The following is a 27,740-nucleotide window of genomic DNA, read 5'->3' on the forward strand; positions in this document are numbered from 1 at the left end:
CCCTTCACAGACCTCTGATGGTCTTTCCTTGTGGTGTGAACCATAACATGACACATAACACACCACTACCCTACCCTTCACAGACCTCTGATGGTCTTTCCTCGTGGTGTGAACCTACTCACAGGGAAAAAAAAGATACTTACGTCTTCAGTCATGAAGATTCTTATCTTTCTCTTTTTATCTTTTGTATTGGACATGACCCAGAGTAGGGGGTTGGTGGTCCGTGGTCCACCCCACCCCAGGCCAGGACCGACCCTTGACACAGATCATAACCTCATTGGTTTACTGGCACAGGAAACACTAGAGGCTACCAGACCTACGGCTGTAAACTGCATTGTGGCTGACATGGTCTACTGGGACAGTACAAATTAGAGGCAGACCAGCTGTATACTGATGTAAAGTGTGACATGTTGGGTAACGTGGGTCCATGAGAGGTCGAGGTGTCTTGACATAACACGTGCAGATAACGTGTTGATGTGGTGTAGGTGAAGCCACTGTACAGGGAGGCAGGAGATAATTGTCTCGCTCACACTGCTGGGTGAGGAGGAGGAGGAGGAGCCTTCTGCTGCATTATAGTTGATGGAGTCACTGCCACAATACCAGAGTAAGAGCCACGTAGCGGAGACGGTGCAACACTGTGCTATTCTTGAGCAGCTCAGTGATGGTGAGGGAGTAAGTTATCATTGGTGTCCACGGTCATAAGGATAATTATAGTAATGGGTAGTTATTACGTCTTATTTCCTGACATTCTTACATGAGCAGGATGTACAAGACTGGTGGTGCAAGAGAGGCGAGTAAGGCTGGAGATATACTGAATCTTCCACCCTCATGATTGCTGGTCAACCATATTGACCTGATCCAAACTAACATACTATACAGCACTGCATCACAGCCAAGCACAGCACCACAACACACCGTTACACTACACCAGAGCCACACAGCAGCACACCACACCAGAGCCACACAGCAGCACACCACACCAGAGCCACACAGCAGCACACCACACCAGAGCCACACAGCAGCACACCACACCAGAGCCACACAGCAGCACACCACACCAGAGCCACACAGCAACACACACCAGAGCCATACAGCAGCACACCAGAGCCACACAGCAGCACACCACACCAGAGCCACACAGCAGCACACCAGAGCCACACACAGCAGCACACCAGAGCCATACAGCAGCACACCAGAGCCACACAGCAGCACACCACACCAGAGCCACACAGCAGCACACCAGAGCCACACAGCAGCACACCACACCAGAGCCACACAGCAGCACACCACACCAGAGCCACACAGCAGCACACCACACCAGAGCCACACAGCAGCACACCACACCAGAGCCACACAGCAACACACCAGAGCCATACAGCAGCACACCAGAGCCACACAGCAGCACACCACACCAGAGCCACACAGCAGCACACCAGAGCCACACAGCAGCACACCAGAGCCATACAGCAGCACACCAGAGCCACACAGCAGCACACCACACCAGAGCCACACAGCAGCACACCAGAGCCACACAGCAGCACACCAGAGCCATACAGCAGCACACCAGAGCCACACAGCAGCACACCAGAGCCATACAGCAGCACACCAGAGCCACACAGCAGCACACCACACCAGAGCCACACAGCAGCACACCACACCAGAGCCACACAGCAGCACACCAGAGCCACACAGCAGCACACCAGAGCCACACAGCAGCACACCAGAGCCACACAGCAGCACACCACACCAGAGCCACACAGCAGCACACCACACCAGAGCCACACAGCAGCACACCAGAGCCACACAGCAGCACACCAGAGCCACACAGCAGCACACCAGAGCCACACAGCAGCACACCACACCAGAGCCACACAGCAGCACACCAGAGCCACACAGCAGCACACCACACCAGAGCCACACAGCAGCACACCACACCAGAGCCACACAGCAGCAGACCAGAGCCACACAGCAGCACACCAGAGCCACACAGCAGCACACCAGAGCCACACAGCAGCACACCACACCAGAGCCACATAGCAGCAGACCAGAGCCACACAGCAGCACACCACACCAGAGCCACACAGCAGCAGACCAGAGCCACACAGCAGCACACCACACCAGAGCCACACAGCAGCACACCACACCAGAGCCACACAGCAGCACACCACACCAGAGCCACACAGCAGCACACCAGAGCCATACAGCAGCACACCAGAGCCACACAGCAGCACACCACACCAGAGCCACACAGCAGCACACCAGAGCCACACAGCAGCACACCACACCAGAGCCACACAGCAGCACACCAGAGCCACACAGCAGCACACCACACCAGAGCCACACAGCAGCAGACCAGAGCCACACAGCAGCACACCACACCAGAGCCACACAGCAGCAGACCAGAGCCACACAGCAGCACACCACACCAGAGCCACACAGCAGCACACCACACCAGAGCCACACAGCAGCACACCACACCAGAGCCACACAGCAGCACACCACACCAGAGCCACACAGCAGCACACCACACCAGAGCCACACAGCAGCACACCACACCAGAGCCACACAGCAGCACACCACACCAGAGCCACACAGCAGCACACCACACCAGAGCCACACAGCAGCACACCACACCAGAGCCACACAGCAGCACACCAGAGCCACACAGCAGCACACCAGAGCCACCCCCGGCGCTACACCACCACCATGATCTGGTCGAGGGGTTTTCGGGTGAGGTTGGGCACGCTGGCGTCATGGGCCGGGTAACCCACCGGCAGCAGCAGCAACAGCTTCTCGTTGGGCGGCCGCTGGAGGAGCGTCCGCAGGGCCGGGCCGCAGTTCAGCGGCGTGGAGGTCAAGGTCACCAGGCCGGCGTACTGTGTGTGGACGGAGGTCACACAATTAACAACATCATACACGTAACGCCACATATGATGGTAAACAAACATGTGATCACATCAAGCCCCCCCCCGGCTGGTGAGGCCATGTGGTGCTGGCCGGCGGAACTGTCGTTAAGCTAAGCTTTGATGTTGAGCCACAGGCCAGGCAGCTCAAGCTGTTGTGTGTGGATCACTTTACTCATGAACATATATTTCTAGTATCTGAAAACTGAAGGTTTTACGCTACCGGGATCCTTCCTGATAAACATATGTACTGGAACATTTGTACTGGAATACTTGACGGGTTGTGGTGGTGGTGGTGGCAGGGTAGGAGGACGGGTGGTGGTGGTGGTGGTGGCAGGGTAGGAGGACGGGTGGTGGTGGTGGCAGGGTAGGAGGACGGGTGGTGGTGGTGGCAGGGTAGGAGGACGGGTGGTGGTGGTGGCAGGGTAGGAGGACGGGTGGTGGTGGTGGCAGGGTAGGAGGATGGGTGGTGGTGGTGGCAGGGTAGGAGGACGGGTGGTGGTGGTGGCAGGGTAGGAGGACGGGTGGTGGTGGTGGCAGGGTAGGAGGACGGGAGGTGGTGGTGGCAGGGTAGGAGGACGGGTGGTGGTGGTGGCAGGGTAGGAGGACGGGAGGTACCTGTATGGCAGCCAGGAGGAGACCCCCAGCTAGGGCTGTGGAGATCTCGTTGTAGTAATGGTTCCTCTTGCGACCGTCTGACAGCAACCCGTACGTCTGCTTGAAGACCAGCAGAACCCACGGCGCCTCCGTCAGGTACTCCTTCACCCATGTGGTCCTCAGAGCTCCCAGGTCTTTCACCCACTGGTTACCTGAAGGAGGAGGAGAGGAGGTCTACTGAGGTGTGTGTGTGTGTGTGTGTGTGGTAGTCGGGAAAGCATCATGAAAATCACTTGCCATGAGAATGTGATCTGGGGTATGTGGTGTCTATGGAAACCTAACAAGAGAGGGAGCTGGGGAAAGAGAAGAGAACTAGAGAGCTAAAGCTGACCCATCCTCTTGGTGTAGTTGATCTCCTCCTCGGCCTCCACGATGGCCCTCACCTCCTGCTTCACGTCTGGGTCACGCACCGCCACGAACGTCCACGGCTCCGTGTGTGCCCCGGAGGGAGAGGTACCTGTGGGCGGGTCAGACGGGGAGCACATCAGCGTATGTCACCAGTTGGTGGTGGTCGCCACCTGCGTCATGCTCAGTCAGGTGGCAGTGTGCTCCCTCACCGTGTTGCTTTATCATGAACTCTGTTATCATGTGTCAGTCACCACATCATCCTACCACCTCACTTGACTGTATGTACGATAATACCTCACTTGATCATGAGAACCAAGCCACTGTCAACATACAGCCCCAGTGTGGCTCTGCACTATACTCCCACCGACGTCCTCCACCACGTCATGTCACGTCACGCTGGACCTCCAGTGTCAGGCAGAGGACGAGCAACGGGGTCCCTGCGGCAATGAGGAAGCTAAGAAGGTATATCAGGGGACGAGTGTTGTACACATCAGGATCAAGAGTGAGGCTGGGTCCCCACGGCCCTCATGTATGAGTGAGCTGAAGATGACATAACTAGTTGTTCCCTGGGTGGACACACGATCTGATGATGTAACCTGAGAGGACAGGAAGGACTGGTGGCTGAGTCGTCAGTGGCCTGGCAGGGGCAGTTGTACGAGGTCAGTAATGACGTGTGAGGGTCGGGTGAGGTGGTTGCATGACGTCACGGATCAGTAGGTACTGTACCTGCTGTTCTGATGACGTTGTCGATGACGTGTCGAGGGACGGGGTCGGGGCTAAAGAATCGTATGGATCTTCTGTGGTTCATCAGGTGGTAGAACTCCCACGACCGCTGCTCACTCTCCTCTGGTGACAATCTGTCTGACACAAACCACATCACCAACATGTGAACATCACCACACCTGCCACGCATCATACACTATCACTATCACTACTACTACTACTACGACGACGACGACAACGACTACTACTACTACTACTACTACTACGTCAGCCAAGCTTTTCGAAAACTGAGTAATAATGAAGCAAATAATGTTGATATGTTTGTCATCATAACATTCTTAATGATGGTAACAATCACCTCCCGCCACCCTCATATGTCTTCGTCAGGCGTGTGTTGAGCTGGGTTGAACATGATCATCTCCAAGTTGCCAACTTACCGGGTGTGAGGGCCAACTTACCGGGTGTGAGGCCCAACTTACTGGGTGTGAGGCCCAACTTACCGGGTGTGAGGCCCAACTTACCGGGTGTGTATGAAGGGAACATGGTCGAGGTCGTCTGGCCAGAGGGGGTCGACCAGGGAGCTCTTCTCTTCCAAGTCGTCATCATCGCCAACACCGCCAGACTCTGGTCGGGTGAGAGAGAGGAGGGTTAGGTCAGGTCAAGTCAGGTTAGGTCATTGCGCCAGTCGTGGTGCGTCTTCCTCTTATATGAACTTGAGAGGAACATGCAGATGGGAAAAAGCTTTGCCATAGTGGTGAAGGTTGGAGAGATGAGGCACCACACGTGTACAACTCCCTCACACCTCAGTACAAAAAGGTATTCATGAATAAACAGTTACCTGGTGCGTGAACTTGACACATAACAGCTGACAACCACTTGGAAAACTAAACACGGTAAGTCCTGAGTGCACTTTCGTGTGCATCACATCTTCAAGGGGAGATACTACATTAATGAAAGATCTAAAGTCAATATATATAAAAGAGAGGAGCTAAGATGCCGATGATACACATGTATTCATAGTTGTGGTTTTCCGTCAGGAAGGTAGAGCACCTGTCATAGAACATGGTTTGTAGTCAAGACATGACACGTTTACGATTTTGCGACGACGAGCACACAGTTTGCACAAACCCTCATAATATTCATGTTCAGTTTTTGTGTATTTGATGAGGGAAGATTCAGCGATATTTCTCTTGATCAAGTAATTACAGATTATAACTGATTATCACTAGTCCAGTCAGTCAGAACATGGTTTGTAGTCAAGACATGACACAGTTTACAGATTTTGCCGACGACGAAGCCACACAGTTTGCACAAACCCTCAGTAATAATCATGTTACAGGTTTTTGTGTATTTGATGAGGGAAGATTCAGTGATATTTCTCTTGATCAAGGAATTACAGATTATAACTGATTATCACTAGTCCAGTCAGTACTATAATCATATTATCAAACATGAATAAACAAAGCTAACACTCGGTAGATCAACTAACAGATACCGCTAGGCTGATCAACCAGCACCAATCGCTCGGTCGATCAATAATCATTACTCACACATGAATCAGTCACTAAACATGAGACAAAATGGTACAAATGATACATTTGGCTGACATTATATGCTGGTTCTTAAGTTTCCACGGTGACGTAACGGTAAAAATGTTTTGTTCTAAAATTATTACAATAAGTTTTGTCTCGTTATTTTGCCAACACAGTTACGATCGACGGTGTGCCATACCCCAGACAGTTTCCAGAGCTGGCTGTTGTAGCAGGTGTTTCACTGGCAGGTTTGATAGCTGGGTACTGAAGCAGTTGTTTCATTAGCAGTTTCGATACTTGGGTTCAGAAGCAGGTGTTTCACTGGCAGCCTCGATACTTGAGTACTGAAGCAGATGTTTCACTGGCAGCCTCTACACTTGTGTACTGAAGCAGATGCTTCACTGACAGCTTCGATACTTGACCAATGAAGCAGATGTTCCCTTTGCAACTTCCAGAACTGGCAGGTGTTTCGGGAAAAGTCTCGAGTGGTTTGCATACGGTGTCGTTCCTGGACAGTTACGAACAGTCTATACTGCCACAGTGTGCTGGACTGACGTCTTCCAGGGATCGTCTCTTCTTTATCCGTGTTCTTAACGCTGAGTGCGTCCTGGAACAGTGAGTATGTGGGTGCTGGAGTGGTGAGTGTGTGTGCTGGAGTAGTGAGCGTGTGTGCTTGAGTGGTGAGTGTATGTGCTGAACCAGTGAGTGTATACGTTCGCCCTCGTGGATGAGTGAGTGTGTGTGTGCTTGACCAGCGAGTGTGTACCTGACCACAGCCTTTATCAACACTGATCTACTGTATCTGTGTACATGAATATTGTTTACCTGCATTGTGTGTATAGCCGGGTAATAAGAGTGACGGGAACCTTCCCCCTCAACACCTTATCTGGGTTAAGCCACGCGTTTCTACATGTGATAATCAGACACGGGTACACACGCGCTCACACATCACCCAACTAGTGTTGACAACGTCCCAGTTCTGCCTCGTCCAGGGCATTCCACTCGACCAATCCAGATGTTTATCTTTCCCTGTAGGTCTGGCCGATGAATGGGCACCTGGATTAAGCTGGGGCATGTGTGTGTGTGTGTGTGTACATAACGTGGAAAGACCGGGCGGGTGAGGCGTAGTTTGAAGCGGAGCGGATGATTTGTGTTTGTTAAGGATGATAAGGGATTCTTTTTGTCCAAATCTGGTTCCACATAGTGTTCTGAGGGCATAAGTGTGTTTGTTTTTTTGTGTTGATGTTTTTCGGTGTGTGTGATGCCCAGTATAGATGATGTTTTGTATAATGAGCGATCGTCCACTGGAGGTGACTGGAAGGTGGAAGTAGAATTATTGTCGTCTGTGATTTAAAGATTGATTCAAGACTTCAGTGGAGATGCAGACATTGTGTTCTGGGTGAATCATTGTTAGAACTGTGCGATGTGGTGGTGCATGTTTGTTGCTGATGACAGGATGTTGTGACGTGATTGTGAAAGGACCTTTCATATTGTGGTTTACCGGACGTGATCGGAGGTCATGTAGGAAAAGACTGCAGAGGGTGGGAGAAAGAACTGTTCCTTGGGGAATTCCACCACAGGGATTTTAGATGTGAAGCCATTGTGAGTGAATCTGGCTTGACGGCCGGCGATGAAAGTGGCCAATCACCCGTAGTGACTTTAACAGCTGCTGGTCGTGAGATAATCTTGTTGACCGTCGAGCGAATATGACGGTGGTGTAGTCAACTGTGACGAACAGATGACACTACTTCCCCGGGCAATGCCTTTGTCTTCGGGAGATTGTGAGAACCGACCACTGGCTGACACTGTCATCCAACTAAGGAACATTTCGTCATCACAGTGACAGATGCAGCATGTTTATCAGAAGAGACAAAAACATACTATCTAGTGTTTGAGCAGGAGGATGGATGTCTTATGATAGAGTGAGTAGGTTTTCATGATACTGGAGAGGTGTCCAGGGCGCTGGTGAGATAGCGTATCTCGTTCGTGTCTTGGGTGTGTAGGCTCAAGATGGGCACGTGTCTGGTGGAGCTCAGGTTAGAAATGTGTTACATGATCTTTGTGTGCAATGTCGTAGTGGAGTCTGGGTCTAGAGCCATGTTGTTAGGGCGAGAATAGGATGTTTCTGTTGATTGTTTTGTGGGTCAATTATTTCAGGAAGTTTAGAGATCGATCAATAGTTTGGTATGGGTCGGCGGGAGGAAGAGGAGCTGGTGGTGGGTATGGAAGGTTCCAGGATGGTTATTATGATGGTAAGTTTCCACAGGTGTGGGATTGTGTTGTGTCATAAAGCGCGGTTGAAGATGTAAACAAGACCTTGGGGTGCACTTGAGCGTAATTATCTTCTGCTCAAGTTTTATATGTCGTCATGGCTGATTGTAGGAAAGTTACTCAGGGCTGCAGTGAAATATGAGTGGTAACAGAGTGAGTAGTTGTAGCATGATGGATTTTGTGGATGTTTTGACCAGCCGTCCAGCTGGTGGGGTAGGTCAGCTTCTGATGATTCTGTTCGTGTTTTCTCTGGGAAATGAAGTGTTGACGTTCAAGGGTTTAAGATATTACATTTCTGGGAAACAGATGTTTGATCGATATGATTCTGTATATTATTCTCCAGAGTTGATGAATGCTTTATGTTGGGTACTCTAAGTTGGGTGCTCCATGTTGGGTGCTCCATGCTGGTTGCTCTATGTTGGGTGCTCCATGTTGGGTACTCTATGTTGGGTGCTCCATGTCAGGTGCTCCATGTTGAGTGCTCCATGGTGGGTGCTCTATGCTGGGTACTCTATGTTGGGTGCTCCATGTTAGGTGCTCCATGTTGGGTGCTCCATGTTGGGTGCTGAATGTTTGTGGGTGTCATGTTGAGGAAGTCTGCTTCTCAATCATAGGTTTCATAATGATGATGCTTATATTCTGGCTATGTTCTGTGGTCTGTGTTGACGACACGTGTGTGTGTGTGTGTGTGTGTGTGTGTGTGTGTGTGGTAGCGTTGGAGTGTGTTCCTTTACTTCTTAAATCTGTGACTTGTGGGGAAACGTCTGATGCATTTGGCTTCATGTCGGTATGGCGTGTGGGTCCCGTTGGGTCGGCCACAGAGATGGGAGGTTATCTATGTTGAGGTCGTGAGGCCAGTGATAACCTCTGTGAGGTTGTGAGGCCGGTGATAACCTGTGTTGTCTTACCAAGGTCTGGTCATCTCAGAGACCACGTTGTTGTCCTTGTCATGTGACGTCATGACACGGTGGTATGTCAGTGGGGTGTGATCATTCAGACCCCTTCCGACGGCTCTCCTCCTCCACTATCATCTCCAACCTTCGCTATGGTCCGTCTGTTGGTAATTGTTGTGAGATTGACCTCCACGTCTCTACTAGTGAACAGTGGCGTCCCTTAAGGATCTGTTTTCTTTCCTTCCCCCTACTTTGTTTTCTTATTAACGAGTTTCTTCAGTTATTAACAAAGTCCACCGACACAGTTCAGTGCTTCATTCCTCCACTTCTTTCACCATCGACCCAATGTGATCTTGCTTGACCAAAGTCGCGTCTTCTTCAGCTTCTATGTATAAGAATTTGAAAAACATTTCCCATTTGGTCAGATGTGACATAAATATTTAAGAAAATATCTGAAAATTCTGGTATTGTTTATGCTTAAGACTATAACTAACCTATAACATGTTGTATCCTTCTGGACGGTTGTTGGGAGTTGTTGACGTGGTGTGGGACCTTACTGGTGGCAGTGGGTAGTGAGGGTCGGGTCGAGGTGAGGGTCAGGGTCAACCACACCAGACCCACCATGAAGCAGGTCGTGGCCACCATGAGCCAGTTGTCCGCCAGGAAGGGCACCACGTACTTCGTCACCAGACCCATTATCCCGCTGAAAAATGGGAAAATTACTTCAACGAGAAACTCTGACTTTCTGACATAAACCTACGACTTCTAACAGCAGTTGTGACCTTATACTGTTAACTTTGACCTTATATTGTTAACTTGACTTTGTATTGTTAAGTTTGTTCAATATTCACAAAGTCCCATGCACGAGGACTATATATATATATATATATATATATATATATATATATATATATATTATATAGTTGATCTGTGTGTGGACGTGTATGAATATACATGTGTATGTGGGTGGGTTGGGCCATTCTTTCTTCTGTTTCCTTGCGCTACCTCGCTGACGCGGGAGACGGCGACAAAGCAGAATAGATAAATAAAAAATATATATATGTTCGCCATTTTCCGCGTTAGCGAGGTAGCGCCAGGAACAGACGAAGGAAAAGCCTCATCCGCTCACATCCATTCTCTAGCTGCCATTTGTAATGATGACCGTACCGCCTAGAACGTAGCACGTGAACGGGTGACGGGGGTGGAGTATGGTCATGTAGAGTGGGTGACGCTGCTTCTGACGTTAGCCAAGTGGTGCCAGGAACTGACAGGAAATGGCTCATTTGCTCACATCCATTTTTCAGCTGTCGTGTGTAATGCACCGAAACCGGATCTTCCTATTCCTAACCAAGCCCCATAGAATTTTCAGGGGATTCCCCTCGCGTCGCCCCCTGTATACCACATCGCTACTGTACACACTTTCCCGTGAGCTCCTTATACCCAAAATTATTCATACAAAACAGAAAAAAAGTGTACGATTATACTAGAGGGTCAGGTGGTTGTCGTGGTGTGTGGTGGGTATACCAGAGGGTCAGGTGGTTGTCGTGGTGTGTGGTGGGTATACCAGAGGGTCAGGTGGTTGTCGTGGTGTGTGGTGGGTATACCAGAGGGTCAGGTGGTTGTCGTGGTGTGTGGTGGGTATACCAGAGGGTCAGGTGGTTGTCGTGGTGTGTGGTGGGTATACCAGAGGGTCAGGTGGTTGTCGTGGTGTGTGGTGGGTATACCAGAGGGTCAGGTGGTTGTCGTGGTGTGTGGTGGCAGGGGTCAGGTGGTTGTCGTGGTGTGTGGTGGGTATACCAGAGGGTCAGGTGGTTGTCGTGGTGTGTGGTGGGTATACCAGAGGGTCAGGTGGTTGTCGTGGTGTGTGGTGGGACTGGGGTCAGGTGGTTGTCGTGGTGTGTGGTGGGTATACCAGAGGGTCAGGTGGTTGTCGTGGTGTGTGGTGGGTATACCAGAGGGTCAGGTGGTTGTCGTGGTGTGTGGTGGGTATACCAGAGGGTCAGGTGGTTGTCGTGGTGTGTGGTGTGCAGGGGGTCAGGTGGTTGTCGTGGTGTGTGGTGGGTATACCAGAGGGTCAGGTGGTTGTCGTGGTGTGTGGTGGGTATACCAGAGGGTCAGGTGGTTGTCGTGGTGTGTGGTGGGCAGGGGGTCAGGTGGTTGTCGTGGTGTGTGGTGGGTATACCAGAGGGTCAGGTGGTTGTCGTGGTGTGTGGTGGGTATACCAGAGGGTCAGGTGGTTGTCGTGGTGTGTGGTGGGTATACCAGAGGGTCAGGTGGTTGTCGTGGTGTGTGGTGGGTATACCAGAGGGTCAGGTGGTTGTCGTGGTGTGTGGTGGGTATACCAGAGGGTCAGGTGGTTGTCGTGGTGTGTGGTGGGTATACCAGAGGGTCAGGTGGTTGTCGTGGTGTGTGGTGGGGGTATTTTCTGTTGTGGGTTCGAGGTCGTGGTTGTCGTGGTGTGTGGTGGGTATACCAGAGGGTCAGGTGGTTGTCGTGGTGTGTGGTGGGTATACCAGAGGGTCAGGTGGTTGTCGTGGTGTGTGGTGGGCAGGGGGTCAGGTGGTTGTCGTGGTGTGTGGTGGGTATACCAGAGGGTCAGGTGGTTTTCGTGGTGTGTGGTGGGTATACCAGAGGGTCAGGTGGTTGTCGTGGTTGTGGTGGGACAGGGGTCAGGTGGTTGTCGTGGTGTGTGGTGGGTATACCAGAGGGTCAGGTGGTTGTCGTGGTGTGTGGTGGGTATACCAGAGGGTCAGGTGGTTGTCGTGGTGTGTGGTGGGTATACCAGAGGGTCAGGTGGTTGTCGTGGTGTGTGGTGGGTATACCAGAGGGTCAGGTGGTTGTCGTGGTGTGTGGTGGGTATACCAGAGGGTCAGGGTGGTGTGTCGGTGGTGTGTGGTGGGTATACCAGAGGGTCAGGTGGTTGTCGTGGTGTGTGGTGGGCAGGGGGTCAGGTGGTTGTCGTGGTGTGTGGTGGGTATACCAGAGGGTCAGGTGGTTGTGTGGTGTGTGGTGGGTATACAGGGTCAGGTGGTTGTCGTGGTGTGTGGTGGGTATACCAGAGGGTCAGGTGGTTGTCGTGGTGTGGTGGGTGATGACAGAGGGTCAGGTTGTTGTCGTGGTTGTGGTGGTAATACCTGTGGTCAGGTGGTTGTCGTGTGTGTGTGGTATACCGAGTCAGGTGGTAGTCGTGGTCGTTACTTACCCAGGTCAGAGTGGTTGTCGTGAGTGTTGTTTGGGTATCACCAGAGGTCAGGTGGTTGTCGTAGGGTGTGGCAGGGGTTCACCGAGAACCGACTGTTGTCGTGTGTGTGCTTAGTTCTGCCAGGCAGTGGATTGTCGGTGTGTGTGGGTAACAAGGGTCAGTGTTCTGTGGTGGTGGTGGGTATACGCCGGGTCCAGTGTGACGTCTCTGTGGTGGGTATACCAGAGAGGTCAGGTGGTTTCTGGTGTGGGTGGGTATCCGGGTCACGGATTTCGTGGTGACGTGGTTCCAAGGTCACGGTTGTCGGGGCATTGGTGGTACACCAGGAGACCCGGTTTGTCAAGTGGTGTGAGAGCTATCAGGGTAGTTGCTTGTCGTGAATGTGTGACGGTATACCAGACTCATACGATGTCAGTGATTGCGGTATACCAGGCTCACGGTGATATACTGCTGAGTATACCAGAGTACATAACGTTTACTCAGCCGTCTAAGCAAATAGCCAGCAGCAGTCTGTACTGTGTGTGTGGGTCAGAGGGTCAGGTGGTTGTCGTGGTGTGTGGTGGGTTACCCGAGGGTCAGGTGGTTGTCGTGGTGTGTGGTGGGACCAGGGGTCAGGTGGTTGTCGTGGTGTGTGGTGGGATACCAGAGGGTCAGGTGGTTGTCGTGGTGTGTGGTGGGGATACCAGAGGGTCAGGTGGTTGTCGTGGTGTGTGGTGGGCAGAGGGTCAGGTGGTTGTCGTGGTGTGTGGTGGCAGGAGGTCAGGTGGTTGTCGTGGTGTGTGGTGGGTATACCAGAGGGTCAGGTGGTTGTCGTGGTGTGTGGTGGGTTCAGGGGTCTGGTGGTTGTCGTGGTGTGTGGTGGGCAGGGGGTCAGGTGGTTGTCGTGGTGTGTGGTGGGTATACCAGAGGGTCAGGTGGTTGTCGTGGTGTGTGGTGGGCAGGGGGTCAGGTGGTTGTCGTGGTGTGTGGTGGGCAGAGGGTCAGGTGGTTGTCGTGGTGTGTGGTGGGTATACCAGAGGGTCAGGTTGTTGCCGTGGTTGTGGTGGGTATACCAGAGGGTCAGGTGGTTGTCGTGGTGTGTGGTGGTAAACAGGGGGTCAGGTGGTTGTCGTGGTGTGTGGTGGGTATACCAGAGGGTCAGGTGGTTGTCGTGGTGTGTGGTGGGTATACCAGAGGGTCAGGTGGTTTCGTGGTGTGTGGTGGGCAGGGGTCAGTGGTTGTCGTGGTGTGTGGTGGGTATACCAGAGGGTCAGGTGGTTGTCGTGGTGTGTGGTGGGTATACCCGAGGGTCAGGTGGTTGCCCTGGTGTGTGGTGGGTATACCAGAGGGTCAGGTGGTTGTCGTGGTGTGTGGTGGGTATACCAGAGGGTCAGGTGGTTGTCGTGGTGTGTGGTGGGTATACCAGAGGGTCAGGTGGTTGTCGTGGTGTGTGGTGGGTATACCAGAGGGTCAGGGGTTGTCGTGGTGTGTGGTGGGTATACCAGAGGGTCAGGTGGTTGTCGTGGTGTGTGGTGGGTATACCAGAGGGTCAGGTGGTTGTCGTGGTGTGGGTGGGTTTTACCAGAGGGTCAGGTGGTTGTCGTGGTGTGTGGTGGGTATACCAGAGGGTCAGGTGGTTGTCGTGGTGTGTGGTGGGTTATACCAGAGGGTCAGGTGGTTGTCGTGGTGTGTGGTGGGTATACCAGAGGGTCAGGTGGTTGTCGTGGTGTGTGGTGGGTATACCAGAGGGTCAGGTGGTTGTCGTGGTGTGTGGTGGGTATACCAGAGGGTCAGGTGGTTGTCGTGGTGTGTGGTGGGTATACCAGAGGGTCAGGTGGTTGTCGTGGTGTGTGGTGGTATCCAGAGGGTCAGGTGGTTGTCGTGGGGGTGGTGGGTATACCAGAGGGTCAGGTGGTTTTCGTGGTGTGTGGTGGGTATACCAGAGGGTCAGGTGGTTGTCGTGGTGTGTGGTGGGTATACCAGAGGGTCAGGTGGTTGTCGTGGTGTGTGGTGGGTATACCAGAGGGTCAGGTGGTTGTCGTGGTGTGTGGTGGGCAGGGGGTCAGGTGGTTGTCGTGGTGTGTGGTGGGTATACCAGAGGGTCAGGTGGTTGTCGTGGTGTGTGGTGGGTATACCAGAGGGTCAGGTGGTTGTCGTGGTGTGTGGTGGGTATACCAGAGGGTCAGGTGGTTGTCGTGGTGTGTGGTGGGTATACCAGAGGGTCAGGTGGTTGTCGGGTGTGTTGTCGTTTGGGGGTGTGGTGGGTATACCAGAGGGTCAGGTGGTTGTCGTGGTGTGTGGTGGGTATACCAGAGGGTCAGTGGTTTGTCGTGGTGTGTGGTGGGTATACCAGAGGGTCAGGTGGTTGTCGTGGTGTGTGGTGGGTAACAGAGGGTCAGGTGATTGTCGTGGTGTGTGGTGGGTCCAGAGGGTCAGGTGGTTGTCGTGGTGTGTGGTGGGTATACCAGAGGGTCAGGTGGTTGTCGTGGTGTGTGGTGGGTATACCAGAGGGTCAGGTGGTTGTCGTGGTGTGTGGTGGGCAGGGGGTCAGGTGGTTGTCGTGGTGTGTGGTGGTATACAGAGGGTCAGGTGGTTGTCGTGGTGTGTGGTGGGTATACCAGAGGGTCAGGTGGTTGTCGTGGTGTGTGTGGTGGGTCAGGGGTTGTCGGTTGTGTGGAGGTCAGTGGTGTCGTGTGGTGGTGGGTATACCAGAGGGTCAGGTGGTTGTCTGTGGTGTCTATGGTGGGTGGGGGTATTTTTGCCAGAGGGTCAGGTGGTTGTCGTGGTGTGTGGTGGGTATACCAGAGGGTCAGGTGGTTGTCGTGGTGTGTGGTGGGTTATACCAGAGGGTCAGGTGGTTGTCGTGGGTGGTTGTGTGGGTGGGTTATACCAGAGGTCAGGTGGTTGTCGTGGTGTGTGGTGGTATACCAGAGGGTCAGGTGGTTGTCGTGGTGTGTGGTGGGTATACCAGAGGGTCAGGTGGTTGTCGTGGTGTGTGGTGGGTATACCAGGGTCAGGTGGTTGTCGTGGTGTGTGGTGGGTATACCAGAGGGTCAGGTGGTTGTCGTGGTGTGTGGTGGGTATACCAGAGGGTCAGGTGGTTGTCGTGGTGTGTGGTGGGTATACCAGAGGGTCAGGTGGTTGTCGTGGTGTGTGGTGGGTATACCAGAGGGTCAGGTGTGGAGCCTGGTGAAAGGTGGTAGCTGGGCAGGTTGCTCCTCTAGTGTTTCCGACTTTCTCCTCACTCCCCACTCTCTCCTGAAGTGAGCGTGGCTCCGCCTACCTTGACCCAGGGACAAGTGTTGCATGACAGACACGTTCAGTTGTCATGCACGATCATGACGAATATGGTAATTAGTCACCTGTTTCTGCAGACCGTATGTACCTCACGAACCTCTACCGTTGGTCGTGTTAATGTGGAACATTCTCAACGTCTCACATCTTACCCGTCCTGAGATTGATCGTGATGGTTATATTGAGGTTAACACACACATCCAGCACAGATTCCCTCGTTAGCGAGGTAGCGCAAGACACCCCCGCCGCCTCCCACAGCAGACAAACACCGACTGTCTCCCTCTGGTCTCATCGCCCAGCAGAAGGTGACAGGGGCCTCCCTGGGTGGCTGTGGTCGACGCCTCCCGGGAACACGCTCCACTGGCGACCGAGAACATTTCTCAAGTGTGCACAAGACGTTGCCAGGGGCATTGTGCACCACCAGGAGAACACAGGCTTTACAACGTGGTGGAGAGCTATCATGGTAGTATGCTATACTGAATATACTGCACAGTATACTCAGACTATACCATGACAGTATACTGCACAGTATACTCAGACTCTACCATGACTATACTGCACAGTATACTCAGACTATACCATAACAGTATACTCAGCCAGATCCTAACAAGCAAACTAGCCAGCAGCAGTCCTGTACTGGGCCGAGGCCAACATGAGCCAATTGGGTTTTTGTGCAATACGTCCGTCCTCTACTGACGACCCTCGACTTGCTCCGTGCACGACGGTGTACAGGAAGCTGCAGGAGGCATCACTGATGGCCGGCAGTACATATGATGATTCCAGCAGAGCATAGCGTTTTGTAGTGGCCAGGTCGCCTGTGTGACGACTTCTGGCATCTTAGTGGGTGATGTGAGGGGTAAGACTCCTCCAACCCCTCACTCTGGCGGTAACAATCCTCCTCTCCCTCCAGCTCCGCCTCTGGCTGACTGGCTGAGTTGTGACCTCGAACATAACGAGAGGAAAACTGATTATATAAGATCACCAGACACTTGTGTTGCACTCCCAGGCTGTGTGGAAGTAACTAGGTAATACACAAACACACACACACACACACACACACACACACACACACACACACACACACACACACACACACACACTCTCTCTCACTCACTCACTCACTCACTCACTCACTAACTCACACACACACACACACACACACACACACACACACACACACACACACACACACACACACACTCACTCACTCACTCACCACACACACACACACACACACACACACACACACACACACATCTCTCTCTCTCTCTCTCTCCTCTCTCTCTCTCTCTCTCTCTCTCTCTTCTCTCTCTCTCTCTCTCCTCACTCACTCACTCATCACTCACTCACTCACACACACACACACACACACACCCCCCCCAACACACACACACACACACACACACACACACACACACACTCACTCACTCACACACACACACACACACACACACACACACACACACACACACACACAGTCTCTCACTCACTCACACACACACACACACACACACACACACACACACACACACACACACACACAGTCTCTCACTCACTCACACACACACACACACACACACACACACACACACACACACACACACACACACAGTCTCTCACTCACTCACACACACACACACACACACACACACACACACACACCAACCACACCACATCACACAAAACACACAAAGACCACAAGGAAATTCATGCCGGCAACATTCACAAATCTAAGAAGATGGATGATAATGGAGACTTCCCTACGAGAGGAAAATTCCCTCTCCTTGTCGTACAAATATGTAAGGAGAGAGAGAGAGAGAGAGAGAGAGAGAGAGATAACAACGGCAGTAATCTAGATACTAACACAGAACAGATAAAACATTTTAGGAAAGTGATGTGGTCATAAGTGGGGTGCCGTAGGACATAAAGGCTGGGACCTGGACCGTTTCTTATTGAGAGAAGTCATTTGCCAGATGACTGATGTTTGCTGATGAGGCCAACGTTATGGTAGAGTGAGGGGCGCCAGAGAATACGAAGTATCACAACGACTTAGGGTAAGATAAGGCAGACTGCTCATAAAATGTAACCTTGGAAATTGCAGAGGTGTAAAGGTACGAAGGTCAACAAGCAGACCAGACTGCGACCACTATAGTGGAAGGCAAGTATGAGAAAAGAACTGGAGACAGAGAGACGTGGATGTGGACAATCTGACGTCACGAAGCTTACAGTGGAAAAGATGTGAGGAAAGCCAACCACGTTGTGGATAATGTGACACTTGGGTTCAGGTAGATGGGGAATGACGTGTGTAGATAAACACCTGTTGTTCAGTTCACCCGGGATAGAATATGCAGCATCACTTTATCCCATCCCACCCCACTCCACCCCACGGGCTACACACAGCTGCAGGACATTCTTGAAAGCGAGGCAACGACTGCGTCGCAAGACCTGGGATTATGAGGTTTGACAAGAGCAGAGACGATCTGGAAGACATGATAAATATATATTCTATTTTGTTATTATACTTTGTCGCTGTCTCCCGCGTTAGCGAGGTAGCGTAAGGAAAAGGACGAAAGAATGGCCCAACCCACCCACATACACATGTATATACATACACGTCCACACACGCACATATACATACCTATACATTTCAACGTATACACATATATACATAGACATATACATATATGCACATGTACACAATTCATACTTGCTGCCTTTATTCATTCCCATCGCCACCCCGCCACACATGAAATGACAACCTTCTCCCCCGGCATGCGCGCGAGGTAGCATTAGGAAAAGACAACAAAGGCCACATTCGTTCACACTCAGTCTCTAGCTGTCATGTATAACCGAAACCATAGCTCCCTTTCCACATCCAGGCCCCACAAAACTTTCCATGGTTTACCCCAGACGCTTTACATGCCATGGTTCAATCCATTAACAACACGTCGACCCCGATATACCACAACGTTCCAATTCACTCTATTCCTTGCACGCCTTTCACCCTCCTGCATCTTCAGGCCCTGATCGCTAAAAATCTTTTTCACGCCATCTTTCCACCTCCAATTTGGTCTCCCACTTCTCGTTTCCTCCACCTCTGACACATATATCCTCTTTGTCAATCTTTCCTCACTCATTCTCTCCATGTGGCCAAACCATTTCAAAACACCCTCTTCTGCTCTCTCAACCGCACTCTTTTTATTGCCTCACATCTCTCTTACTCCTTCATTACTCACTCGATCAAACCACCTCACACCACATATTGTCCTCGAACATCTCATTTCCAACACATCCACCCTCCTCCGCACAACTCTATCTATAGCCCACGCCTCGCAACCATATAACATTGTTGGAACCACTATTCCTTCAAACATACCCATTTTTGCTTTCCGAGATAATGTTCTCGCCTTCCACACATTTTTCACCGCAACCAGAACTTTCGCCCCCTCCCCCACCCTGTGACACTTCCGCTTCCATGGTTCCATTCGCTGCCAAATCCACTCCCAGATATCTAAACACTTCACTTCCTCCAGTTTTTCTCCATTCAAACTTACCTCCCAATTGACTTGTCCCTCAACCCTACTATACCTAATAACCTTGCTCTTATTCACATTTACTCTCAGCTTTCGTCTTTCACACACTTTACCAAACTCAGTCACTAGCTTCTGCAGTTTCTCACCCAAATCAGCCACCAGCGCTGTATCATCAGCGAACAACTACTGACTCACTTCCTAAGCTCATTCATCCACAACAGACTGCATACTTGCCCCTCTCTCCAAAACTCTTGCATTCATCTCCCTAACAATGTAAATGATCAGCAGATGTCTGCCATGATCTTCATCCACAGTACATCTCTGAGGTCAGAAGAAAGGTCAGAGGCAGGTAAGAGGAAGGTTAACAAGGCTGTTGTCAGCGAGGCAGGACGCAAGGAAGCATTTCTTCAGTAACACAAAAAATGATACTAACATTGTGTCCATCATCCCGCACACACACAACACACACACACACACACACACACACACACACACACACACACACGCATGACTCATCACTATTGTCAACAGTAAATGGTACAGACAGATTAAGTGAGGCTTGGCGTTGCCAGGTTACTATCATCAACAGCCGCTCAGCTGGCCAGTAGGTGTTATGGTCACCAGCTGTGGCAGTCGGTACACACACACACACTCGGCAGGTGACCCTCATCCCGACTGCAGGCCTGGTGATGCAAACTATGTTCCTGGCCGGTCACCTACCCTGGCTCCTTCTCTCCATAGGTCAGTTCTTACCATTGTTATGAACCTTAGCTACTCCAGCACATGCTGCTTAAGACAACTGGTTATAATAACCAGTCTGGCCAAGTTGTAACTGTGTTAGTTAGAGATCCTTAATGAAGGAATGATAAAGACGAGCAACACATCCCTGGTTACCATCGAGGTTGTTCATGAGAGTGAAGCAGTCATGAGAGCCGTAGTCAGTTGTGGTAGCGGGAGAAACACGGACGTGTTGCAAACAGGAAAATATCATAAACATTACATGAAGGTCAGGAGCCTCAGGTAACGTCAGTGGTGGATCTGAAGTGAAGATTTTATCAAGTTTATTCTTCAACGTATATGTGTTACCGTCATGACCCACTGTACAGGATGGATCACAGGTTAACAACGTATGTGTGTTACCGTCATGACCCACTGTACAGGATGGATCACAGGTTAACAATGTTCAAGACAAAGTACTTTCCCTCAGTCGAGGTAAACGATTGCCCACAAGTTTGTCACTGAGGATGACATTATACGAATATATCGCTATTGATGTCGTTAGATCAGACTATCAAAGTCTTTGATCATTTTGAATAGCTGTATCAGAACACCTCTCCACCTTCTCTGTTCTAAGCTAAATAGATTTTATTCGTTTGGTCGACTCTCATAGAGTCATGACCCGCGCCACTGACTCATCCTAACATCTACGTTCTCTGATGCCTCACTGTTCTTCATGATTTCTGAATCAGTTCATCTAGCTCACTACAGAACAGACGGAATATGAGCTTGGGTGAGTTACCTGGTACAGTCAGGACAGCTGAATCAGGCAGTAGGTGACGTTCTTGTACGACAGCAATGAAGCGGCAGAACACAAGCGCTCCCGCTCCCAACGGCGAGGAGGCTGGCTGCCAGAACTCCAGGGTTGAACAGCGTCATAACAGATTCTGCTGAAACTTGATCAGAAGAGGAGGAATATGGGGTCAGTAGCAGCCAGGGAGGGAGCGACCTAGAGAGATGGTGTGTTAGATGTTATCAGACCTGGGGATGTACAGCGACGGATCAAGTATGATGAGGGAGGACCACGGATGATGATGATGTGGTTAGGATGAGTCTTATGTACGACAACCACACATGGTCTTATACAATTACTCTGGCCTCTAATATCAGAAACTTTCTCATATAGTCAGCTAAAATTTCAGTTCCTCTCGCAGGTTATTTATTCAAGTTTGGACAGAATGTGGAACTTCAGTCTGGCTAAGTAACCTCTCTGTACTCTCACTGCCTGACCACCAGGCCATATTGATCACCGATCTTTTTTCTAAGATTAACTGAGACGGGCAGTCGTTATAATCACCAGTAGTTCTTACAAAGAGATTATTACCTGACAGTTGATGATGTTCATCGAGATTACCATGGGGGCCCATAGCCATGGTTTAACTAAACCCCTCAATTCAGACATTAATGACCCAACTAGGCCAATGGACTGCCAAGCCTACTTTCACTACTCACTTTCCTGTGGGCTAAGGAAAAGCCTGCAACCTTCTTACATTTAGTACCTAACTGGAATAACATGGGGGCACACATCACCTGACAGTTAAATGCGCGTCAGCAGCAGTGACTGGAATCTTAATATGTAGCTGGTTACAACACTACTAACATAATCATTATGTATGGGTCCGCCGACGTTTGTATTAAATATCTGAGGTTACTCACAGTAGCATAATGTGGCACGCATCCTAACGCTAATGCTGATAGTAACTAAACATCCTAATTCACATTTGCAAGGGACTTCTTGTTCTCTGGTGCTGGACGTTCAACTAAGTGTGTAACACATGGTCTTTGCTGGATTTTTAGTAACTGGGCGGCAGCCGGGTCTCTGGGCGTGTGTGTGTCTGTGGCCAAGCACTGGCACCACGCCCTCCACGTCAGGTCGGTCTGTGCTCGCGTTTCACACAACGGCGCTGAGCCAATCACGGCAGAAGCACTTCCTTAAGTACTCTTACAGCTACTCGGGTCACACGGGCTGCACCCAACCAGGCTGCTCGACTCTCACATGTTGCACTGTTGGAATCGAAGTTTTCAGTGTGTTTTGTAAACACATTATTGGCTCCTTACCCTCCCAGTGGGCCAGCCATGCACACTGTATAAACACGCATTTTGTAACGAATCGAGGTGTTGGCTTACCGGGATTTCTTAGTGCATGTTGAATGCTATCCCTCCACCCACACCCCCAGGCTGGGTAACTGTGTGTAAGGAGGTAGGGGACTTACGTGACTGACGCTGCGTCTCGTCTGTGCAGTGCGTGACCTGGAATCGTGGGTTGACAAGGCCATCATTTTAGTTTCCCTGGTTAATGACTTCACTTTGTCACTTTTCCATACTGGATACATTTTCGTGGTGACATCATTTGAAACTGTATTACTGTATGTTCGTAAATGAGCACTGTACATAGTAAACTTTTGCACATGGCGTATTCCTCTATGGAAACTGGTATGGACGAGGCCATATCTCGTAAAATTTCATCTCTCTACTTAACCTACAGCTATGCTCATGATACATGCCACGGGTTAACTTACGTACTAATTCCTTACATTATTCTTACAATAAGATACTTTGTTCCTTACTAGCTAGACACTATTACAAGAGGACCCATGACTGACATCCCCCCCTGGCGGGAGGGGTGTGATGAAGGGTCAGTAGGTGGCAGTGTGTCCCTCGCTGTTGACCCGGGTCACCATCAACACCTGGGGTACCAACATATGATCTCCCTCCCCCATAGAGCGGCTGTTGCAATAATGTATAATCTTGATTGCAAGGTGTGATATTCCCAACGTATCAGATAACAAATATGAGTCAAGAATACTAAACTATAGTACATGTTAGATAATATAACAACACACTACACTGTCTGATTCTTTGTTCACCGTTTTTTGTTTGTGTGATAACGACATGGCCGCGCGATAACTTAATGTACGCAATCAGATATCTTTGTTCAACAATTCTATCTTCATATATATATATATCTTTCTTTCTTTCAAACTATTCGCCATTTCCCGCGTTAGCGAGGTAGCGTTAAGAACAGAGAACTGGGCCTTTGAGGGAATATCCTCACCTGGCCCCCTTCTCTGTTCCTTCTTTTGGAAAAAAAAAAAAAAATAATGAGAGGGGAGGATTTCCAACTACCCCCGCTCCCTCCCCTTTTAGTCGCCTTATACGACACGCAGGGAATACGTGGGAAGTATTTTTTCTCTCTATATATATATATATATATATATATATATATATATATATATATATATATAGGGGAGAAAAGAATACTTCCCACGTATTCCCTGCGTGTCGTATAAGGCGACTAAAAGGGGAAGGGAGGGGGGTAGTTGGAAATCCTCCCATCACCAGTCATACACACCAGCGTCCCCATCACCAGTCATACACACCAGCGTCCCCATCACCAGTCGTAGGTACATACATACACCTGCCGTATGTGAGCTCCTCATCTGAGGTGATCATCATGAAGGGATGGTGAAGACAGTGTCATGCTGGCATGCTTGGTGACCCGCCCTTCACCACCATATCTTTCTGGCTCACACGTAACCCACTCACACCTTATCATCTGAGCTGGACGACGCTCTCATGATCAACCTTCACTCAAGTGTTGAGGGACATCCCTCTCCCTGTGACTGGTACCCCATACATGATGATGATAACAGTGTAGTGTTCTCGGTGTTAGTCGGTAAGTCAGGATCTTAGTTCTTCAGTCTAATTATGTGTAACAACTGATAATTATGTGTAACAACTGATAATTATGTGTCAACAACTGATAATTATGTGTAACAACTGATAATTATGTGTAACAACTGATAATTATGTGTAACAACTGATAATTATGTGTAACAACTGATAATTATGTGTAACAACTGATAATTATGTGTAACAACTGATAATTATTTGTAACAACTGATAATTATTTGTAACAACTGATAATCATTTGTAACGATAATTATTTGTTACAGCTGATAATTATTTGTTACAGCTGATGATCTAATTTTGACTTATTAATGATGATGCTTTGAGCGCTGTTTATCTCCCTCCACTCGAAATTATGTGAAGTTTTGTTTATCTTAAAAGTAATTATCACTTGTCATGTTCCACGTGTCCTGGGTCGTGTGTGTTATGTATTGTGTCTACATTACATCTTTACCTTCCATGGTTTGATGTTGAGCAGTGCATGATTATACTTACCCTTGATCACCAGTGGAAGCAACCATCCACTGCCTCTCACTAGTGGCACTAACCATCCACTGCCTCTCACTAGTGGCACTAACCATCCACTGCCTCTCACTAGTGATGCTATTCACTCTGGTTATGTGTGACGGTAAATATTCCTGTGTCCCAATCATTGTCAGTATGTGTGTCATGATTTCCCCCGTAGTGTCAGGGAACCATCGTCTGCTGGCAACTCTGGAAGGTGTGTGTAGTGTTACACTCCCAGTCATTGTGTGGGGGATGGTCATCAGCCAGTCGACTTCCTTGGTGAGGTTCGTCTCACTGAGGCGTGGCCAGTGGTATCTGAGTTTGCCTCACCACCTCGCGTTCACCGCGCCCTACCCATTCATCAGTGAAGTATCCACATGTATGATGATGTGTCGTGAGCTTTACTGTCCTCCCCTGGCCTGTGTTAACCATCGTTCATGTAGCGTATGTCTCCGCCTTACGTCGACCATAATACTTCCTTTCATTCTGTAAGTCAACTTAACAAACTCGTCTTTCTTCTCGACGTTCCTGCAACTCTTCACTTCTGGACAGCTTTCTCACCGTCGTGCTCACATGCTTCTTGCCTTTCCCCGTCAGAAATGATGTCGTCTGGTTTGTTGTTGTCGGTTCATCGTCATCACCGTAAACCACTTCAGCATAAACCTCATCATTATAAACGACGTCATCATCATAAATCACATCATCATAAACCACGTCATCATGACCCTCCCAACACCACCAGTCACCTGCTTCTCTCGTGTGTTTTTCTCTTATGATGATGACATTTGATGACAACCCACTATCATGTGAGACCTTGTGACATCATGTAACGTACGATAACAGTCTTTGCCTCACCGCCGTCAGCCGCTATGGTCAGCAGAAGCGGCGTGAACCAGTCAGCGGCTGAGGTGGTACGTCCTGACGTCCCCACCACCACAGCCTGGGCCTCCTTCACCACAGAGGACGTGCTGATCGTCGCTGAGGACCATGAGAATGCCACCGTGGCCTTCGTCATCAGGTCAGGTCAAATCTGTTCCTCCTCAAACTTTACATATGGCATTATTCATTGGTTATATTGACCTCAGCGCCGAGCGATGACTGGATGGTGAGCAGCAGGTCAACCACACTGAGAGTGGGTCATGAGTGATGGTTGCTCCAGCGGTCATGAGGAAGATATCAGTCGTAGTTATGATCCAGCTCACTCATGATTAATTACAATGTTATTAGAACTTGTGACAGTAGGACTCGTAATTATCCCCTTCATTTGTGATAGTTTGTGTTGTATATATATAACTATAGAACCTAGTGAACAGTTATGTGCCAAGGAGTTAAAATTTGATAGAACAAGTGTAGGAGCCACACCTCCCTGTATCTCTTGCTGAGTAAATAATTCATGATGAGAAACAGTCGTAATATTTATTTTATACTTGATGTTCAGACTTGTGATGGATTTGTGTTCTTAGTTATTATAAATCTTGGTATAATGCTCCATTATGGACTGAGACGGGAGGCCTAGTGACGGTGTGTGTGTGTGTGTGTGTGTGTGTGTGTGTGTGTGTGTAGGCAGCAGGGTTGTCGTACATACTGATGGTGTGTGTGTGTATGTGTTGCAGGGGAGAGGTGAGTGAGTGTGTTAACATAACCTTCACCTACGACCATGAGAAACCAACCATCCAGCCTGTGGAGGGTTTCTCCGTGTGTCCGCACCACCCGACGCCTCACGCACTCTCCACCACACAACCTGACCAGGTTCCTCCTGGTGGAGGTGACGAAGGTAGGCCTCGCGGTCAACACCTGCCCAGCATCGCATCACGGCCGCTGGCACCGCTACACATCTCCCTCCTGGCGGGCAGGAGGACGCAGGGGGTCGAGGTGTCGACCCAGCACCCGCCTCCTGTGATCGTCAATGTCAGCTTAGATATCGTCAGTTGCTCGGTCGGGAAGACCATCCTCATCGCTGAGGCTGACAGTCCTGTGGTTGAGTGAGTAAGGCGTGTGTGTGTTGTTATCAGTGGGTCTTCCTCACGCGTTCCCTCCGTGATGGTTGCCGGTCTGCTGCAGTCTATGGTTTATGTGGGGACATTGTACACACGGTCCACCACTCTCTCTCTCTCTCTCTCTCTCTCTCTCTCTCTCTCTCTCTCTCTCTCTCTCTCTCAAACTTCTTTACTGTACATATTTTTACGAAACAGGAGAGACATTTAGGTAAAGATGATCCATGAAAACAGTGACTTCATGATAGATGTATGACCCTCCCTCTCCTCAAATTACATTGACCTTATCCTTATCTTGACCTGTGATCTCTTGTTATTGAACATGTGTCGGTGGATGTCGATGCATCACTTACAACTAAAGCGACGTAGAAGTTGTTAAGTATAATCACAACTCAACAGAGAAACTGTTCAAGGCTTTTATCTTAATACGTGACCCTGCTCGTCCCGACGAGACGTCTCGTCGGGACGAGCAGGACACGACTCAGGGATCTGTGTGACACATCTCACGCATACATTAAGATCGCGATACATTCCCGGCTAGCCTCATGTGGGAGAAAGAATGAAGGATTATAAATGGAGAAATTGTTATTGTGAGCGACGTCAGGTTAAGTCGAAGACAGCCACGAGCCCTCCTCGCTGTTATGGACCAAACCCCCAGTCATTTATTCTTATGGAATAAACAAGTGTTCTATCAAGTTCATGCTACACTGCCTTTTTGTAACAAATTTATTGGTGTTAGGGGAGACGAAGCTTTGGTTGAGTGGGTAAGCTAGGGTCAAGTCGGGTCAGTGCTGGCAACGTAGACAGTGAGGGAGGGCACTACACAACACCAGGATCAACAATCTGCAGTATATATGTATTGTGTTGTTTGTTCTTGGTCAGCGTGGCTGATGCCTTCGTGCGTGTGTCTGTCATCCACAACACAGCTCTGGAGGTCGCCAGCAACGTCATGGGCTGGATGTACACCATCGCTTGGGATGTCTCCTTCCTCCCACAGGTCATCCTCAACTGGAAAAGGAAAAGGTAAGTTTACTGCCCACACACACACACACACACACGTACGTACGTACGTACGTACGTATGATAAGTTGCCTGTGTGTCATTCTGATCAGCCTCGTGTTATACGGTGGTAATATTGTTCATCCTTTTTTTGTGTCGGGGCAAAGCATACGACCATGTCCTGATGCATGACATGGCTCAGTAGTAGCCACGAGAGATGTTACCCATTCCTCTCCTCTCCCTCCCTCCCTCACCATACTACCATGACTGACGCAAGGCATCGTCTTCTCCCTCCTGCACCTCAGCGTGGTGGGCTTCAGTCTGGACAATGTCTGCCTCAACATCTTGGCCTACTTCTACTACATGCTGTTCAACGTGGCATTTTACGCCATACCATTGATCAAGGTACAGTCGCGGCGGCTGTGTGACAGGAACCAG

The 27,740-nt window shown here is 50.0% G+C and overlaps 2 protein-coding genes across 7 annotated transcripts in view; one reads left to right on the forward strand and one right to left on the reverse strand.

Moving 5' to 3' along the window:
* Window positions 1-2,552: 2,552 nt before the first annotated feature.
* Window positions 2,553-16,073, reverse strand: Iyd (Iodotyrosine deiodinase). Of its 3 annotated transcripts, none has more exons than XM_071672633.1 (7): window positions 10,495-10,625; window positions 9,822-10,030; window positions 5,153-5,255; window positions 4,635-4,765; window positions 3,892-4,017; window positions 3,522-3,712; window positions 2,556-2,876 (listed from the first exon to the last, which is right to left on the reverse strand). In XM_071672633.1, the coding sequence occupies exons 1-7, from the start codon at window positions 10,608-10,610 to the stop codon at window positions 2,694-2,696; spliced, it is 1,059 nt and encodes a 352-aa protein (XP_071528734.1). In that variant the 5' UTR covers window positions 10,611-10,625; the 3' UTR covers window positions 2,556-2,693. The 3 variants fall into 3 exon arrangements, with proteins under 3 accessions (XP_071528737.1, XP_071528734.1, XP_071528736.1); XM_071672635.1 differs by lacking the exon at window positions 10,495-10,625 and adding an exon at window positions 15,955-16,073 and having other exon boundaries at window positions 2,558-2,876; XM_071672636.1 differs by lacking the exon at window positions 3,892-4,017 and having other exon boundaries at window positions 2,553-2,876.
* The window catches only part of LOC139754803 (uncharacterized), a 35,418-nt gene continuing 14,358 nt past the window's right edge, over window positions 6,681-27,740 (forward strand). For 2 of the 4 annotated variants that reach the window (XR_011713960.1, XM_071672632.1), the window contains exons 1-5: window positions 19,921-20,076; window positions 25,174-25,327; window positions 25,923-26,291; window positions 27,186-27,326; window positions 27,608-27,707. Coding sequence is in view for 2 of the 4 variants with exons in the window: in XM_071672632.1 (XP_071528733.1) it covers window positions 20,025-20,076; window positions 25,174-25,327; window positions 25,923-26,291; window positions 27,186-27,326; window positions 27,608-27,707 (816 nt within the window). In the remaining 2 variants the exon portion in view is untranslated. Of the gene's footprint in view, window positions 6,779-19,920; window positions 20,077-25,173; window positions 25,328-25,922; window positions 26,292-27,185; window positions 27,327-27,607; window positions 27,708-27,740 lie in introns of those variants that run through there. The other 2 variants (XR_011713961.1, XM_071672631.1) reach the window with 2 other exon arrangements.

The sequence above is a fragment of the Panulirus ornatus genome, chromosome 17 (assembly GCF_036320965.1).
Source record: "Panulirus ornatus isolate Po-2019 chromosome 17, ASM3632096v1, whole genome shotgun sequence".
Lineage (NCBI taxonomy): Eukaryota > Metazoa > Arthropoda > Malacostraca > Decapoda > Palinuridae > Panulirus > Panulirus ornatus.